This window comes from Perca flavescens, chromosome 6, assembly GCF_004354835.1.
Source record: "Perca flavescens isolate YP-PL-M2 chromosome 6, PFLA_1.0, whole genome shotgun sequence".
In the NCBI taxonomy this organism is placed as follows: Eukaryota; Metazoa; Chordata; class Actinopteri; order Perciformes; family Percidae; genus Perca; species Perca flavescens.
This window is the reverse complement of record NC_041336.1, coordinates 3,373,669-3,392,914: the sequence shown is the minus strand read 5'-3', so window position 1 is coordinate 3,392,914 and position 19,246 is coordinate 3,373,669. Positions and strand designations below refer to the sequence as shown.

Below are 19,246 nucleotides of genomic sequence, written 5' to 3'. Positions count from 1 at the left end.
ATGCAGATGACACACAAATTTACATAACCTTATCGCCAGGGAACTATAGCCCAATACAACAATTAAATATGTGCATTGAAAATATTAATGATTGGATGTGCCAGAACTTTCTTAAATTAAATGAAGAAAAAACGGAGGTGGTTGTTTTTGGAGCAAAAGAGGAACGATTAAAGGTCAGCGCTCAGCTTCAAACGACAATGTTAAAAACAACAGACAAAGCCAGAAATCTTGGTGTAGTCATGGACTCAGACCTAAATTTTAAAAGCCACATTAAGACAATTACAAAATCAGCCTATTATCAACTTAAAAATATATATCAAGGGTTAAAGGGCTTATGTCTCAGCAGGATTTGGAAAAACTTGTCCATGCTTTTATCTTCAGTAGACTTGACTACTGTAACGGTGTCTTTACAGGTCTCCCTAAAAAAAAATCAATCAGACAGCTGCAGCTGATTCAGAACGCTGCTGCTCGAGTCCTCACTAAAACCAAGAAAGTGGATCACATCTCTCCAGTACTGAAGTCTCTACACTGGCTTCCAGTGCCTCAAAGAATTTATTTAATGGTTAATGGTTTATAAATCACTAAACGGTTTAGGGCCAAAATACATTTCTGATCCGATACATTATGACCCACCCAGACCTCTCAGGTCGTCTGGGACAGGTCTACTTGTCCCCAGGGTCAGAACTAAACAGGGGGAAGCAGCGTTCAGTTTTTATGCTCCATATATTTGGAACAAACTCCCAGAAACCTGTAGGTCCGCTGCAACTCTCAGTTCTTTTAAATCTAAGCTAAAGACCTATCTTTTTGATGTTGCTTTTCTTTAAATAATCTATTTTATTAACTTTAATTTCTTATACTGCACTGTAACTTTTATTCTTATACTGCACTATCAATTTTATTCTTGTCTTTTAATGTTTTTAATTTGTTTATTATTGTTTTTTAATTGTTTTCTAACTGCTCTTTAATGTTTTATGTAAAGCACTTTGAATTGTTGCTGAAATGTGCTACACAAATAAAGCTGCCTTGCCTTACTACAGTATTATTGGTAGATTACAATAAGAACATACAGTAGTTACACCAGTATCTGAGTAACGTTACAGACGGTAGCTAGCTACCGGTAGCTTTGTTTCTAGCTCCAGGTTAACGTGTTTCCTCCCACCTCCAGCTAGCTAGCCGTGCTCTGCTCTTGTCGGCTAATCTTGTCGGCTCATCCTTCGGTTTCTTCCGGTATCCGATTCTACTGGGCTCAATGTCAAAACGTCCCGCAGCTTTTTCACCTGAGTTTTCCTCCGCATACTTTAAAACTCTTTTCGTTTTGTTGTTGAAAAGTCTGTCACTAGCACCAGAGTCTTTCTCTGCTAGCACTAAATGAGCCCCGTGTTACATCCAATGTAGCTACTGCCATCTGCTGGCACCTGTACGTTACTGCACACTACACTTGGCTGAGTTACACATACAGCCACATTGGACAATAATCCAGAAAAAAGCATGAATATATTGTTGAATCTGTTCAATTAAATTGGTAGAAATGTACAATGAACTTGAATTTTATTTTGACTTAATATAATATGTAAGGCATTTAGGAGATTATCCACACTATTTTTTCCCCGGCCTTAATTTGAGGCCGGCCTTTATTTGTCCGTGTTGACCACGCCCCCGGCCACTATCAGAGGCCCGGCTTTTAATTGACTCCCGGTTTTTATTTGAGGAAATATGGTAGTTATGTTTAGGCAAGAAAAACAAATGGTTAAGGTCAGATGTAACAGGGTCAACACTAGAGAGAGCAGAATGAGAGAAATGGTAGAATGAGGGAGACAGGGCTAAGGAGAGGGGCCTGGTCGGGCTAGAACTCCCTGCCGGATCGGGCTGTAGGCCCTGCCTCCCTCTACTCCCTTACTTTCGTGAGGGAAGAAAGGAGAGGAGATTGAATTGATTAAGAGAGTAGGAAGGGGGATAAAAGGATAGCATGTGTAGTCAGTTCCTCCCAGTCAAGTCTCTCCATGTGTCTCCGTCATTGCCCACGTGCGCGTTGAAGTCCCCCAGCAGAACTATGGAGTCCCCCACTGGAGCCCCATACAGGACTCCAGTCAAGGTCTCCAAGAAGGTTGTTTGTGCAAATGCACAAACAGTCTGAGTTTTCCCCCAACACAACCTTCAGGTATAGAGGCGACCCCAGCGGTTCCTCCTACAGGTGGCGTGCCCATGGGATGGAGAAGGAGGAACCACCTTGCTTCTCCAGGCTGTGCCCAGCCGGGGTCCGTGGCAAACCTGGCCACCAGGCGCTCGCTGACTAGCCCTGCATCTGGGCCTGGCTCCAGAAGGGGGCCCCGAACCATAAACTCTGTCAGGGATCGATTCTGTCTGTGTACAACAGCGAATCAAACAACGACCCTTGTTACAGATATCTGGGAGACAAGTAGGGAGACTGCACTTTACAGATATCAGATTTACAGAACAAAGACGACACAACTTTTCATGATCCCAGATCATCTTTTACTGGCCAACCGCGAGTGAGAATCACAGCCGTAGGTAAAAGCATCCTATGATAATGCTTTCAAACACAACAATGGCAATAATATAAATAACGTATCATGTTATCATACTTAACAGAGTTAAGTTTACTTTTTTTTGTTTTGTTACAATCAAGTCACATCTAAAAGGAGTTTGGGGGGAAAAGCAAAAATGTGATTTACAGAAAAAAATTAAAAAAAAAAAAAAAAAAAAAAAAGACAAAATCAAAACATTAAAACTAAACTACTGAAAAAAACAGTAAAAGTTACAACCGGTATAGAAAAGCCTGATACAGAGACAGATCAACAAGAAGTTGTTGTTTATAGTAAAACATTTTAATGCACTTTGGGCTAAAGGTTTGATAAGACAACAAAAAGCAACAAATTTGCTCACTGGAGAGTCTGGATCAAGCTAAGGTTTTTGTTTAACGTTATTAGGTCGGCGCTGGTTCCTGCAGAGGGATAAATCCACGATTTAATGGCTATTTTCTTTGTTTTCTACTAAACAGCAATCTATTTTTCATTAGCCAGCAGCCATCTTTGATAAGGGCAAATGACCAAGACTTTGACTGACAGCTTTGTTGACCAATCAAAAGAAGGGCCCTATTTTAACGATCTGAGCACACGGCCTGAAGCACATGGCGCAGGTGCGTTTAGGGCGTGTACGAATCGACTTTTGCTAGTTTAATGGCGCATGGTCCTAAAGGGTTGTACTTCGTGTCTTCATTAATCAGGTGTGTTTTGGGCGTAACATGCAATCAACCAATCAGAGATCATCTCCCATTCCCTTTAAAAGCCAGGCGTGTTTGGACCTTGGAGCATTGCTGTTATGATGGAGGATTTGCACCGTAATATTTTTATTTGTAATCTTCTGCATGTGTGTGTGTGTGCTGCTGTGTGTCCCTGTGTGTGTAACAAGCATAGTGTGTGCGTGCTGTGCACGAGCCTAGCAGCATTTTACTAATGCTCTGTTAAAATAACAATGAAATGCTGCGTTATTGACTTTAGACCAGGTTTTTGTTGGTCAATGGTGCGATCACTTCCCGCTGCCTCAAGATAGTAATACTCCCAGAATGCACCTGAACACACCTCCCTGTAAGACCAGCACGCCCAGAATGCACCTGAACACACCTCCCTGTAAGACCAGCACACCCAGAATGCCCCTGAACACACCTCCCTGTAAGACCAGCACGCCCAGAATGCCCCTGAACACACCTCCCTGTAAGACCAGCACACCCAGAATGCCCCTGAACACACCTCCCTGTAAGACCAGCACGCCCATGGGCCACAGATGGGTGATTGGGCGCAGGTGCATTTGCTTTTAAACGACGTGGGTGCTGGACGCTCTTAAAATATCAAAGACACTTGCGTCAGGCTTGTGGTCTCCTGCGTGAAAGTCCTGTGTTGTTTGACCCCTCTACCACCCCAACCAACTTCCATACACAGATTTTCGGCATTTCATGCTACTCGCTGTCGAAGTCGTGCTGTGATCACGAAAGATGCTTCCCGTTGAAATACATTAGATCAAATAACGTGCTGGCCACCGCGAATAAAACAAGATAAACGTGTCTGTGTATACGACTCAATAGATTAAATAACATGACCATTTCCCAAACTGCCGTGAGACTATGTTGTATGCACCTTTGTTCAGAGTACTTATCTGACACCTTTTACACACATTCTAGGATTGTGAGATTATTATACAGCAATTTAAGAGTTTTATGACAGTTTAGTTTGATAACTTTCAGTTGATTTTAAACCAGTAAAAGGAAAATTTAAGAGACCTTGAGTAAGAGTCAGAGACATATGGACACATCAACAAAACATGAGGAGCCAAGAAGTATTTTACAACTAGAAATGTCATGTTTTCTGATGTAGAGGAGGTTTTAAAAAAAATGAGGAAACAAAGGCTGTACTGATCAGCAGCTTATCTCTTATCTCTGCTCTGTGGATGAACATAAAGGCCACGACATAGTCTCAGCTGCAGCAGAAAGGACTGAGAGGCAGAAAAAGCTCAAGGGGAGTCGACAAAACATCCAGCAGAGAATCTAGGACAGAGAGAAAGATGTGAAGCTGCTTCAACAGCTTTAGCCATTTAGCCAAAATGTCCTAAAGCCTACCACACAGTTTTATTTTACTGTATTTTTGTTGTGATGTAGTTTCGGATCTCTACTTTCATGTACTTTGGAGTCTTTTATAAAAACTAATTGCATTTAAAAAAAAAATTTAAAAGTTTCAAAACCAGACTGAACGTTGACATATACCCTTCTGTAATTATTCTTTTAATATGAGTCTAAATAACTCATAATTTCTGCTCAAGAATTAGGTATAATTTCCTTTAAATTAGGTTTATTGAACATGAAGTCCAAAAATGTTGTAAATGTAAAACTGGTAATAAGTTTGTCATGTTCAGCCCCGCTCCGCTCTTATTTTATGTTGTTTGTTTTCTGGACTTCCTGTTTTGTTTTGAAATGCACTGTTTGTATACATTCCTGGTCACTTGTCTTCCCGTCTTTGTCTACTCGTTTCCCAATCTGTGTTCTTCTATTGACTTGTGTTCTTGTGAAATTGTCCCATTTTTGGGCTGTCTATGTACTGGAAATCCAACCATGATTGAATGCCGAAATGAATGTTGGGATACAGGTGCTGCGAAGTTCATACAAGTTAAAAAACATCATCTCGTGTTGCCAAAGTACTGTCCCAATATACAAGTTCCCATTTCGCCAAGAACAGTTAAAATTCCCAGATGTATTCTTGACACGCCCATTTACCAAGGATACATTGGTTGGTAACTTGTATGAACTTCGCAGCACCTGTATCCCAACATTCATTTCGGCATTCAATGATGGTTGGATTTCCAGTACATAGACACCCCAAAAACGGGACAATTTTAACAATTTTCGCCATCTTATTCATCAATAAATTCACTTCTGACAACATTTTAGGCCAGAAATGAACGGTTTAGATTTCGAGTATAGGCAGTCTTGCGAAAATCTTTGCCGAATTGACAATTTGCTCCAAAGTTTTCGGAGCTCCATAAATTGACGAGGCCGCCAGCTTGCGCCTGCCGGGGCCACTAGCTCGGGGCTCCGACAGTCACACTCTGAGACCCCACTGTAGGACCCCGGAGGTCTTTTAGACCGGTCCCGTAAACAAGAATAAGTAAATAAGCTTTTATTTCGCCGTTGACGGATCGTTTGTTTAAATATCACAACACATGTCCATCATGAGATTAACGGGAACCTGTGTTAATTGTCTTTTTGGTGTCAAACACACACAAATTATATTTTGTATTTAGTTCATATTTTTGGTGTATTTGTTTTCTGATTCATTAGAAGTTAAGTTTCAGTTTGTATGATAAATGAACAGTTGTACATAAAGTGTTGTGATGTAGACTAAAGGGGAGACACAAACCTTTATAATTTGAATTTCTAATTTCCATCTCCCTGGGCATATACAGTGCACTACAATAATATAGAAATGATAATTCCACATAATACTAATATGAACACATAAGACACCAGTGCATATGCCTATTGTTTTTTTAATTTATACACTAATAATAGTAGGGATCGCGTTCCACTCTTTTGAATAAGTAAAGGGTGTTTGAGCTAAACCATAAACAATAAAATTAAAGCTCAATTAGTTTTATTTTTCAATATTATTGCAATAGTTGTCGCATTATGAGGTTTTCTTGTCCGGAGATTATTTTAATACAAAGTGGTTATATTGTTGCTGTTTTTATATCTAGCTGGTATTTTGGAGCCCTGCAGGTAGCCTCTGTGCTGGGAGTGTTGAGCAATAACAGGAAGAAGGCATCGTCTCAAACTGTTAACAGCGTTTTCTGTGCTTGTGAACTTGCAAGTTTATTCTTCCAAGAACAACCAGCAAGAACGTTCTCCCCAAGAACACAAGTCCGTACTTTACATTCTTGGTATTGAGAAACGCCATGCTACAACTTTATTGTCAGCCAAAGGCTTAAATTCTTTGTACATCCCTGGGTAGCTCGTTTAAAAATGACGTACACATACATCCAAACAGTGAATGACCTACACATACATCCAAATGAGGACATACACATGCATCCAAAAACATCCAAACATACATGGGATTAATAACACCAACAGACATACATGAGACATTACCACAAATGACAAACTCCAAAATGAGGAAACAGAGAAAACCTATATATCCTGACTACGATTTTTGATTTTGCACCTCTGCCTGTTTGTTCGTTGAACAATAAAGGAACCTTTTACTACTGCTCTAAGGTGTGAATTTGAGTCCGCCAAAATCTTTCCCTCTCATACTAATGGTAGTAAGGGCATAGCAACACATCCAGTATCTCTCTCAAAGTGCTCCTCTTCCAGGAATGAACAAAACTTGATAACCCCCCATCCTCTTTCTGCTCTCAAACACAGCCAGCTCCACTCGGTGCTCATATTTCCTTGTTCCCTCCCCTCCAGAGCTACAGTTTGCCATGTGCCATCCTCTGATGGCTACTTCCAGCAGGATAATGCACCATGTCACAAAGCTCAAATCATTTCAAATTGGTTTCTTGAACATGACAATGAGTTCACTGTACTAAAATGGCCCCCACAGTCACCAGATCTCAACCCAATAGAAAATCTACTAAGACAACCACTAAGCCTGGTGTATCTATACAATGATCAACTACGTGCAAAAATGTACAGGGTATCCCAACTTACCTAAGGCCCTCAACCTCACCCAACTCTACAGTTTAAACAAGCAGCCACAGCTTAAATAACAGGAAGACTGGCAACCAGCCAGCAGAGAAGAGCAAGAGAGCTCCTGTGTCTCAGAAGTCCTTTTATTGACTGCCACCTTGAATGCTGATTGGTCAACTCCAACACACAGGTGGAAAGCAATCATCTCAATCACCTGGAGAGAAAACAGTGAGCAAGGGAAAGAACAACAAGAGAGAGAGCCACTTGCAGACAGGCACTTTGTCTGGCATGTAACACTGCGTTCCTTATCGCGTACTCTAGTACAAACTGCAGCTGCTCTTACAAAGTACTTACTGTTGTCTGCAGTACAGTCTACAGACAGTCGGGACATAAAACTCTGTGATAACATTACAACTTGAACTTTGAGCCTCTTGTTCAGACATGCTGCACAGAGGATTGTGGGTCAGAAAAGCACGCTGGCTTACATACCGCAAAACCCGACCGGAAGCATTAGAACATAGATTTGGCATAGTGCTTTTGACATGCTATGTATTGGGACAAACTAAATCTTTCCCTGTCATACTAATGGTAGTATGGGCATTGCAACACACCCAAGCACTCCTCTTCCAGGAATGAACAAAGCTTGATAATCCCTCCCCATCCTCTTTCTGCTCTCAAACACAGCAAGCTCCACCTGTGCTCATATTTCCTTGTTCCCTCCCCTCCAGAGCTACAGTTTGCAGAGGGGTGTACCCAACATGCTGGGGGAGGTACAACAGCGTATCACTGCTGTGTTTAGATCAGAGCTCAGACTAGTTTCACTTCTCAGGAAGTGAGACTCAGACAGTCGTTGTTACTGACCGAGAGGTGAAATGGCGCAGAAAAGAATTAAGCTGGACCGGGAAACCTTCTCTTGTTCCATCTGTCTGGATCTACTGAAGGATCCGGTGACTATTCCCTGTGGACACAACTACTGCATGAACTGTATTAAAAGCCACTGGGATGTAGAGGATCGTAAGGACAGCTACAGCTGCCCTGAGTGCAGGAAGACGTTCACACAGAGGCCTGTCCTGCTGAAAAGCACCATGTTATCAGATTTAGTGGAGGAGCTGAAGAAGACTGGACTCCAAGCTGCTCCTGCTGATCACTGCTCTGCTGGAGCTGAAGATGTGGCCTGTGATGTCTGCACTGGGAGAAAACTCAAAGCACACAAGTTCTGTCATCAATGTCTGGCTTCTTTCTGTGAGAAACACCTTCAGCCTCATTATGAATCAGAGACATTCAAGAAACACAAGCTGGTGGAGCCGTCCAAGAAGCTCCAGGAGAACGTCTGCTCTCGTCATGATGAGGTGATGAAGATGTTCTGTCGTACTCATCAGCAGCTTATCTGTTATCTCTGCTCTGTGGAGGAACATAAAGGCCACGACATAGTGTCAGTTGCAGCAGAAAAGACTGAGAGGCAGAAAAAGCTCAAGGGGAGTCGATTAAACATCCAGCAGAGAATCCAGGACAGAGAGAAAGATGTGAAGCTGCTTCAACAGCAGGCGGAGGCCATCCATCGCGCTGCTTATAAAGCAGTGAAGGACAGCGAGAAGATCTTCACTGAGCTGATCCGTCTCCTGGAGAAAAGAAGCTCTGATGTGAAGCAGCAGGTCAGATCCCAGCAGAAAAGAGAAGAGAGTCGAGTCAGAGAGCTTCAGGAGAAGCTGGAGCAGGAGATCACTGACCTGAAGAGGAAAGACGCTGAGCTGAAGAAGCTCTCACACACAGAGGATCACAACCAGTTTCTACACAACTACCCCTCACTGTCACCACGCAGCCAATCAGCATCCAGCATCCATATCCGTCCTCTGAGCTGCTTTGAGGACGTGACAGCAGCCGTGTCAGAAGTCAGAGATAAACTACAGGACGTCCTGAGAGAGAAGAGGACAAACGTCTCACTGACAGGGACTGAAGTGGATGTTTTACTGCCACAATCAGAGCCCAAGACCAGAGCTGGATTCTTAAAATATTCACGTGAAATCACACTGGATCCAAACACAGCATACACACATCTGTTATTATCTGAGGGGAACAGGAAAGCAACATTAATGAGACAACAACAGTCTTATTCTAGTCACCCAGACAGATTCACTAACAAGTCTCAGGTCCTGAGTAGAGAGAGTCTGACTGGATGTTGTTACTGGGAGGTGAAGAGGAGAGAAGGAGTTTCTGTAGCAGTCGCATACAAGAATATCATCAGAACAGGTGGGTCAGATGAATGTGGATTTGGACGAAATGACAAATCTTGGGCGTTAGATTGTATTGACAACAAATATACATTTTCTTACAACAAAGTCCAAACTCCCGTCTCAGGTCCTGGGTCCTCCAGAGTAGGAGTGTACCTGGATCACAGTGCAGGTATTCTGTCCTTCTACAGAGTCTCTGAAACCATGACTCTCCTCCACAGAGTCCAGACCACATTCACTCAGCCCCTCTATGCTGGACTAAGGGTTTATTGGTCTTCTGGAGGCACTGCTGAGTTGTGTAAACTGAAATAGACAGAAGTAATTTAAGGGTTAAATTTTAACTTTCAAATTTATGTTTTAACTCTTTGACTTATTTAGTTTCCATGTTTGTTGCTGAGAGCTGATTGGTGTGACATTCTATTTTGTCGACGTTTTTCTTGTCAGTGTTTTTGACGTTTTTCATGTGTTTACATGTTTTTGTTGCTTTTTCTTATTTGTTTTGCTTCTATCAACATTTTTTTGTCCCTTTTTCCGACATTTATTTGCTTTTATCAGCGTTTTTGTAAATTAGTTTGACTTTTTCTTGCTTGTATTGACGTTTTATAAGTGATTAGATGTTTTTTGTTTGTTGACAAAAACTTTCAGGGAGACCCAGAAGCTCTCAATGTGCTCAGTAGAGATCTGTTATTTTACCTTTGATTGTTGAAACACGAAAATATGTTACAAAAGATCTTTACCGAGATGATCTGTAGATATGAGTTGTTGTTTGTTATTCATGTATTTCTCCAAGTTATGTATCTGCGGGACAGGAAGATGTCTGTTAAATAGCGGTGTCTTGTAATCCCATGTGGGACGGGCCAAATGTTTGTTGTGACACAGAAATCAAATCAAACTAAAAGTGTATTTAGTTTCTCTTCCACCGCATGGCTCTGAAGAGAGAAAGCACCAGACCTCCTTTATCCTACACACTTTGTTCTCTTTCTGGACATTTGTAAAGAAATCTAGATTTACATTTATTTGTTTGGCGGACCAAATGTTATCATAATCATAATCAATAAGTCATTCTTCTCTTTTACATAGCTGAGATTCTGGTTCTGTGTGGATGAAGTGAATGTGTTCATGAAATCATTGAACACAAGTCTTTGAACAGACTTTACTGATGGGATGTGCGAACAAACTGAAGCTTTACGTGATGAATAAACTAACATGAACAAAGTATTTTCTTCCTGTCTTCATTCCAGGGTTTCATACAAAGCTGACGGAGAAAATGTGAAACTGATATGATAGTATAACTGAGGCGTCTCTTGTCCTTTCACCTTTCCTCACTAAAACTGCTCCGTCACAGAGAAATTCAATACAATTTCAATTCAATTTTATTTATAGTATCAAATCAGAACAGAGTTATCTCGAGACACTTTACAGAGAGTAGGTCTAGACCACACTCTACAATTTCCAAAGCCCCAACAATTACAGTAATTCCCTCAAGAGCAAGCATTAGCAGTGGCTATTGCGACAGTGGCGAGGAAAAACTCCATTCCAGGAAGAAACCTCGGCAGACCCAGACTCTTGTTAGGCGGTGTCTGACGGGGCCGGTTGGGGGTGTGATGAACAGTGGCAAATAATAGTCATAATAAAGATAATGGAACAGTGACTTCGAAGGTAGTCGTTGTAGTTCATCTAGTTCAGTTCCCTCTACTCTCACTATATTATTGATTAGTTGATAAATAAATCTGATGACTACGACAAGAAGCAGGTGGGCCGGGTTAGGCGGACGCTGCAACTCCTCACTCCTTAAGTTAAGTTTTCAGTTTACTCTTAAATGAGGTGCTGGTGTCTGCCCCCCGAAACCAGACTGGGAGCTGGTTCCAAAGGAAAAGAGCCTGGTAACTGAAGCCTCTGGCTCCCATTCTACTTTTAGAGACTCTAGGAACCACAAGTAGCTCTGCATTCTGGGAGCGCAGTGCTCTAGTGGGACAATAAGGTACTAAGAACTGTTCTAGATAGGATGGTGCTTGACCATTTAGGGCTTTGTAGGTCAGGAGAAGGATTTTAAAGTCAATCCTGAATTTTACACGAAGCCAATGCAGAGAAGCTAATACAAGAGATGTATGAGCTCTTTTCTTAGTTCTTGTCAGAACACGCGCTGCAGCATTCTGGATCAGCTGGAGAGTATTAAGGGACTTATTTGAGCAACCTGACAGTAGGGAATTACAATAGTCCAGCCTGGAAGTTACGAACGCATGGACTAGTTTTTCAGCATCATTTTGAGAAAGGATATTCCTAATTTTTCCAATGTTACGAAGATGAAAAAAGGCTGTTCTTGAGGTTTGTTTTAGATTGGCGTTAAAGGATATATCCTGATCAAAAATTACTCCTAGATTTCTGACAGTAGTGCTGGAGGCCAGGACAATACCATCCAGAGTAGCTATATCTTTAGATAATGAAGTTCGGAGGTGTTTAGGGCCCAGCACAATAACTTCAGTTTTGTTAGAGTTTAACATCTTGAAGTTTAGCTAACTGACTGGTTTCGTCTGGTTTGATTGATAAGTATAATTGGGTGTCGTCCGCATAGCAGTGATAGTTAATTGAGTGTTTCCTGATAATATTACCAAGAGGAAGCATATATAAGGAGAATAGAATTGGTCCCAGCACTGAGCCTTGTGGAACACCATGGCTAACTTCAATAGAACTGAGCAGAGTTTTCTATCACTTGTTCGCAGCATTCAAGTAGTGTGTGTTGGAGCATTACAATAGTGTATATTAGAGCATTTAAGTAATGTGTCTTAGAGCATTACAATAGTGTATATTAAAGCGTTTCAATAGTGTATGTCAGAGCGTTTAATTAGTGTATGTTAAAATAATTTTAATAGTGTATACGAAAGTGAGAGTGTTTCAATAGTGTTTAATCCATAGTGTTTTGGTTTCAGAATGAAAAAGACAATTGAAGAACAATTAGATATTTCCATGGCAACTATCATGTTTTTGCCAAATGATGTACCAATGTTTAGTCATTCTATTATCTGAAATGTCTTGAAATGTAGTGCAAATATCTCTGGTAAAAGGGATACAAATCTTAAAGCTGAGCCCAACGTTTACAACATCTGGCTCCGCCCCTGGGACATGAAGTACTCTGTCAGTACTTTGCACACACTTATCATACACATTACTATTACTAAACTATTTCTGTCATTGTTGACAGGGTGTGTTGTGCACATGACAGATACTGGACCTTGAAAGAAGGGAACACAGCAAAACTAAAACAATAAAAAAGTTACAATTTATAAAAATAAAGACTTTTATTGTGTAGACTCTTTAGAAAAGCCTTAAAGCTCCAACACACTTTCTGTTTCAGCTGAATCACTTCTATAATTTAGATTCAGATTAGTTAAAGTCAAACATGTTAAACATAAGGGAAAAAACTTTGGTACTCAGACCCAGCAGCGTACACAAGAAACATTTGCAATGTTTCAGTTTAAAGAGACCCTCTCAATAATAAATAAAAGCTTTAATAAATTGTTAAATAATAGAGCAGCACGTTAAGAGAAACGTGCATCAGTCTGCGCAGTCAAAATTTTGGAATTTTTTTTTTTTATATTTTAAGAAACCTGTAATATTTTAGTAATTTTCGTAATATTTAAAAAAAAAGTCATATATTAAGAAAAAAAGTATATATATATATATATATATATATATATATATGTACACACAGTACAGGCTAAAGGTTTGGACACACCTTCTCATTCAATGCGTTTTCTTTATTTTCATGATTATTTACATTGTAGATTCTCACTGAAGGCATCAAAACTATGAATGAACACATATGGAATTATGTACTTAACAAAAAGTGTGAAATATTTTTTATATTTTAGATTCCTCAAAGTAGCCACCCTTTGCTTTTTTGATAGCGCTGCAAACCCATGGTGTTCTCTCAATGAGCTTCATGAGGTAGTCACCTGAAATGGTTTTCACTTCACAGGTGGGCTTTGTCAGGGTTAATTAGTGGAATTTGTTCCCTTATTAATGGGGTTGGGACCATCAGTTGTGTTGTGCAGAAGTCAGATTGATACACAGCCGACAGCCCTATTGTACAACTAGAATTCATATTATGGCAAGAACCAATCAGCTAAGTAAAGACAAACGAGTGGCTATCATTACTTTAACAAATGAAGGTCAGTCAGTCCGGAAAATTGCAAAAACTTTGAATGTGTCCCCAAGTGCAGTCGCAAAAACCATCAAGTGCTACAACGAAACTGGCTCACATGAGGACCGCCCCAGGAAAGGAAGACCAAGAGTCACCTCTGCTGCTGAGGAGAAGTTCATCCGAGTCACCAGCCTCAGAAATCGCAAGTTAACAGCAGCTTAGATTAGAGACCAGATGAATGCCACACAGAGTTCAAGCAGCAGACACATCTCTAGAACAACAATCAGGCCTTCATGGTCAAGTAGCTGCTAGGAAACCACTGCTAAGGAGAGGCAACAAGCAGAAGAGATTTGTTTAGGCCTAGAAACACAAGTAATGGACAATAGACCAGTGGAAATCTGTGCTTTGGTCTACATGCCTGGTTCCCACCGTGAAGCATGGAGGAGGAGGTGTGATGGTGTTGGGGTGCTTTGCTTGTGACACTGCTGGGGATTTATTCAAAATTGAAGGCATACTGAACCAGCATGGCTACCACAGCATCCTGCAGCGACATGCCATCCCATCCGGTTTGCGTTTAGTTGGACCATCATTTATTTTTTAACAGTACAATGACCCCAAACACACCTCCAGGCTGTGTAAGGGCTATTTGACCAAGAAGGAGAGCGATGGAGTGCTGCGCCAGATGACCTGGCCTCCACAGTCACCGGACCTGAACCCAATTGAGATGGTTTGGGGTGAGCTGGACCGCAGAGTGAAGGCAAAAGGGCCAACAAGTGCTACGCATCTCTGGGAATTCCTTCAATACTGTTGGAAAACCATTTCAGGTGACTACCTCTTGAAGCTCATCAAGAGAATGCAAAGAGTGTGCAAAGCAGTAATCAGAGCAAAGGGTGACTACTTTGAAGAATCTAAAATATAAGACATGTTTTCAGTTATTTCACACTTTTTTGTTAACTACATAATTCCATATGTGTTCATTCATAGTTTTGATGCCTTCAGTGAGAATCTACGATGTAAATAGTCATGAAAATAAAAAGGAAATGCATTGAATGAGAAGGTGTTTCCAAACTTTTGGCCTGTACTGTAGGTAGATAGATAGATAGATAGATAGATAGAGAGATATATAAATAGATAGATAGATAGATAGATAGATAGATAGATAGATAGATAGATAGATAGATAGATAGATAGATAGTGTAGAAATATATTGGGTTTAGAATAAGAATGTCCTGCAGCCTGGGATGGCCTCGCTGTCTCCTCCTGTCTGCCATGTGTAAGATAAGACGGGTTCAAATTTAGTGGAGCTAAAGTGCGCCTGATTTGTTTAATAAAAAAATGGAACAGAAGGCACCTAATGAAATCTCTTAAAGGAACAGACAATCTTTAGGCCATGAGAGAAGAAGAGAATGAGAGTGATCCCAAGGCTAGCAGCGCAACTTCTCTATCTTCTCGGAGACAGAGAGTCTGAGTGATATCCAACCAATTGGCGGCCCAGACGCAATGGCGGGAGGAGGAACCTGAAGATGAATAAAAGAATAGGGAAAAGGAAGGTCCGGTGTCAGACCCAGAAAGACTTTGTTGGTGGTTAGGGAGAGAATGCAATGAACAACGAACACAATAATTAAAGGGGAAACTTTGAGAAGTGACCGGTGGTTCTTAAAAGAAGAATCGTCGCTTTTTTTTCTACAATAGATAGATAGAGAGACAACCCTATAACCAAGAACATGGGTTACTCTTTGAAAAATAACCCAGCAACCCAAACAACCCTGGCATTGGGTCAAAATATTAGCCCTATAACTCAGAAAATGGTTACTCTCTGAAAAAATAACCCATAATTTTAACCCAACACAAATAACCCAGAAACTGGGTTGAATAAATAACCCAGGAGTTTTTAGAGTGAGAATATTAACAAAACGAAAACAGCACATTTATTTCTTGAAAATCGGTTTATTACAGAATAACACAAGCATGGCCAGTGTGTCTGTCTGTGTGTTTGTCTGTCTGTGTGTGTGCAGTGGTGTCTTTACAAGAATAGCAGGGCACGTCTGTCTGTCTGTGTGTGTGTGTGTGTGTGTGTGTGTGTGTGCAGTGGTGTAGTCTAATGTATTTTAGTGGGTATACTGTACTGTATATGTAGCCTATATGTTTGGGTGCGGTTGATATTTTCACCATCAAAGACTTCATTTCCTGAATTTTGACACTTTTATGCAGCAATTCACACCTAAAATCCCTTTATTTAGCCTATGTGAATACAAAAACACAGATATATATAAATATATCAAAATTATAAAGCAAAGTATGTTGTTACATGCCATTAGGCATATTTAAGTGGATATACTGAATATCACGTACACCACTGTGCACTGAAAAAAATGAATCATTGACTTTAATTAAATTTATTAAGGCAACCGGTTCAATGTATTTTTATTTGGTTAATTAAAAGCAAAAATATGAAGTTTGTTTAATTTAACTAACTTATGTTACACTAATACAATGATTGTAAATTCAGCTAATTAAAATGTTTTACTTCTGATCAACAAGACATATTTAAGCTTAACCAAATTAAGTCAGTTATGTTATAGTAACCTAAATAATATATGTACAGGCTACAAATTTTACATTTGTCAATTCAGCATATATCTCATTTGTAGTCATTAAATAATACATTTAAGTTCAGTTAATGAAAACATTAGGTTTTCATCTAATATAAGTTTTACTATTTACTTTGACATAATTCAAGTTTGTCAACAGGTTCCACACAAATGAATTTGGTACACCCAACATAGTTTTCTTATTTCCTTTATTCACCAACAGTGTATAGAATTGCACCAAAATGTTACTGAATCACTACAGTAACATTGTATAAAATAAAGTAATATTTCAATGCATGTACATATTTGTAACACATGGAATTACAGCTGAAAATATTAGTTGATTGATTGATAGCAAATAATTCACACTTTAATAAATAACTCATACTTTTTACGGATTAATAAACAATACATTAAAAAAAATAGTCTCTCCATGTAACAGCCTTGCCACTGGAGACTTTATTTTAGATGTTAACACTTAAACATCTACTTTGTGTTAAAGTAGCATTTCTTTTACGGCCCGGGTATATGAAAGATGGTATGATGATTCAACTTCCTTGCAGTTTGATTTTGATGCAGCTTAGTGTTTTTGCACAGCATGGTCTCTCAATTCTACATCACTTCTCTACACTCAACTACCACTTTTCATGTATGGTAAGTTTTACAAAAGTTTGCAAAGAAATTGGTTGTTTTACTCAAGTGTAGTTTCTCTGTTCCATTTTCAGTTTCGGCCCAAAATATTTCTCCTGTTCTATGGAACATTCAGCATCCAAATCAGTGATTGTCTCATTCGTACAGTTGGTTCTTGAGCAGCTGTACCTTGGTTGAGAGTCTGCAAGCATCCATTTGAAGGAAGAACTTTTGAAGTACTTCAAAGAAGGCTTTCAGTCTGTTAGGATAACTGAGGGCACGTGCAGAGGCAAAGTCTCCCAAGTCGTGCAAAACTTCAACACCCTGAATCACAATTCCAACATCGGCTGGAGGAGTGGTGGTATCACCTCCCTTAACATCAATGCTGTAGATACCAAAGGTGACTTCTCAAGCTTCCTCTCAACAGCTGTACCATCGGCTTCCTTTACAGAGGAGAAAGAGCAAGGAGAAAAACAATTATATTAGAAAATGTTTTACCTACGCAATTCAGATTTCCTGTATATAATAGTGTTATTAGTATCACACCTTAAACAGTATATGTATAAATAATAAGATGAAGTAATGCTTGGTGATTGTAATAAACTAGAGATCATTTTTATCATTTACATTATTTAATAAACACTGACCAAGCACTTTATTAGGTAGGGCAATCTAATGCAATCCAACAGTTCTGCTATAGATTCTCTTTAACTATAATTAGATATGTTCAGTTTTTGTTTGCATTGTGTTCCTGATATTCTCATGTAGGTAGACAATAATAATACTAAAACAGTTATACATTAAAACTGTACACCGCCAACACCCACTACAACCTCAGTAATTAACTGGAAGTAAAATGATCACCTTACTGTTAATGTTAAAAAAAAACTCTAGATGTACAAGTTTAATACAATAATGCATACACAAACCACATTTCCACATTTAACAGGGAAGGGAAAGAAGAAAACAGTAAAGAATCTTGTTGGTTTTAAATCTCTTTCACGTACGAAAACTGAAGTTTTTGTCCCTTAGCTTTTCACAACACTCACTAATAGGTAAACCGGCCTCAATTGTTTGAGTGATCAGTGCTGTATGTTGAGAAGCAAACTTCTGTTTCTCATTCCAAATATCAATACATTTGATCCCTAAACACAGCTACATTGACTGATCTGTGTTTATATTCAGAGGTAGCTGCAAATAAAACATAATTTGAAAGAAGCATAAGAGGCAACTATCAAAACCCAACTCCATAGCCTACTCTTAAGGGTGCATTCACAGATACTGTCTAGTCAGTCAGATTCACTAGTCAAAATCAACTTATAATTCCATAATATTTTCTACCAACAGCAAAACATACCTGTGTCATTGGGGCCATAATGATCCTGATTTTCCTCCCTGCAGAGCCACCTTTTTTCTTCAACACTTTCATGAGCTGCTCAGTGCGTTGGTCAAGTTGTGTAAGGAACTTTGAGAGAAGGGGAGTAGTAGTAGTAAGACAAAGTCTGCATCCATCTGAAAACATGTCCACGAACACAAATTATATTAATGGTACCTACTAAAACAGTCAAAATTCATTATTTTAGTAATACCTCATAAAAAACTTTTTCTATTTTCTGCCATAACGTACCACATGAAAGCTTCGCAGTCCAGCTATAACACATCAATACGGTGGGAGTTGACAAAAGGCTATCCCAGCCAGGATCTGAAATTCAACAGATTAACAGAAGCCATCAACTACTAAAATGCATTACTTACATTTAAGAGAGCTCTATACCTTAAAATAAAAAAATCTATTCAGAACAAGATAATGAAGCTGTCATCTAATAGATGTTCCTAAAAATATACAAAAGCCGATTTGCAGTAACTAGGTAGCTAGTTACGATGTTACCTTTTTTTGAGTAGGTCTTATCCAGACAGGAACACAAATCATCATCGAAGCAATTTTTCGGATCTGAAATTTTGCAACATAATGATTACTAAAAGAGACAAATAAACGTATGAAGATGTTAACAGATCAATTATTGGGGCACATTTTACATGGTTCTTAAAGCAACACAATGCAACTTTTAGCTGCAGCTGTAGTTCCAATGAGACAACCAGTAGGGGCACCGAAGTGGAGGGTAGCGCGAGCTGTAGTTCTAATGAGACAACCAGTAGGGGGAGTGAAGGGTAGCGCGAGCTGTAGTTCTAATGAGACAACCAGTAGGGGGGGTGAAGGGTAGCGCGAGCTGTAGTTATAATGAGACAACCAGTAGGGGGAGTGAAGGGTAGCGCGAGCTGTAGTTATAATGAGACAACCAGTAGGGGGAGTGGAGGGCAATACGAGATGTAGTTATAATGAGACAACCAGTAGGGGGAGTGGAGGGTAGCGCGAGCTGTAGTTCCAATGAGACAACCAGTAGGGGGAGTGGAGGGTAGCGCGAGCTGTAGTTCCAATGAGACAACCAGTAGGGGGAGT

The 19,246-nt window shown here is 39.8% G+C and overlaps 1 protein-coding gene and 1 long non-coding RNA gene across 3 annotated transcripts; one reads left to right on the top strand and one right to left on the bottom strand.

The window, feature by feature from the left end:
• Positions 1-7,959: 7,959 nt before the first annotated feature.
• On the top strand, positions 7,960-9,873 carry LOC114557656 (E3 ubiquitin/ISG15 ligase TRIM25-like). The gene has a single exon (XM_028581249.1). It carries the CDS (start codon positions 8,071-8,073, stop codon positions 9,736-9,738), a length of 1,668 nt encoding a protein of 555 aa, XP_028437050.1. The 5' UTR covers positions 7,960-8,070; the 3' UTR covers positions 9,739-9,873.
• A 6,678-nt stretch (positions 9,874-16,551) lies between these two features.
• On the bottom strand, positions 16,552-18,741 carry LOC114557982 (uncharacterized). 2 transcript variants are annotated; one of them, XR_003692879.1, is made up of 4 exons: positions 18,677-18,741; positions 18,416-18,490; positions 18,146-18,300; positions 16,552-17,231 (listed from the first exon to the last, which is right to left on the bottom strand). It is a non-coding gene; the product is annotated as an uncharacterized LOC114557982 (long non-coding RNA). The 2 variants fall into 2 exon arrangements; XR_003692878.1 differs by having other exon boundaries at positions 18,146-18,253.
• Positions 18,742-19,246: the final 505 nt, after the last annotated feature.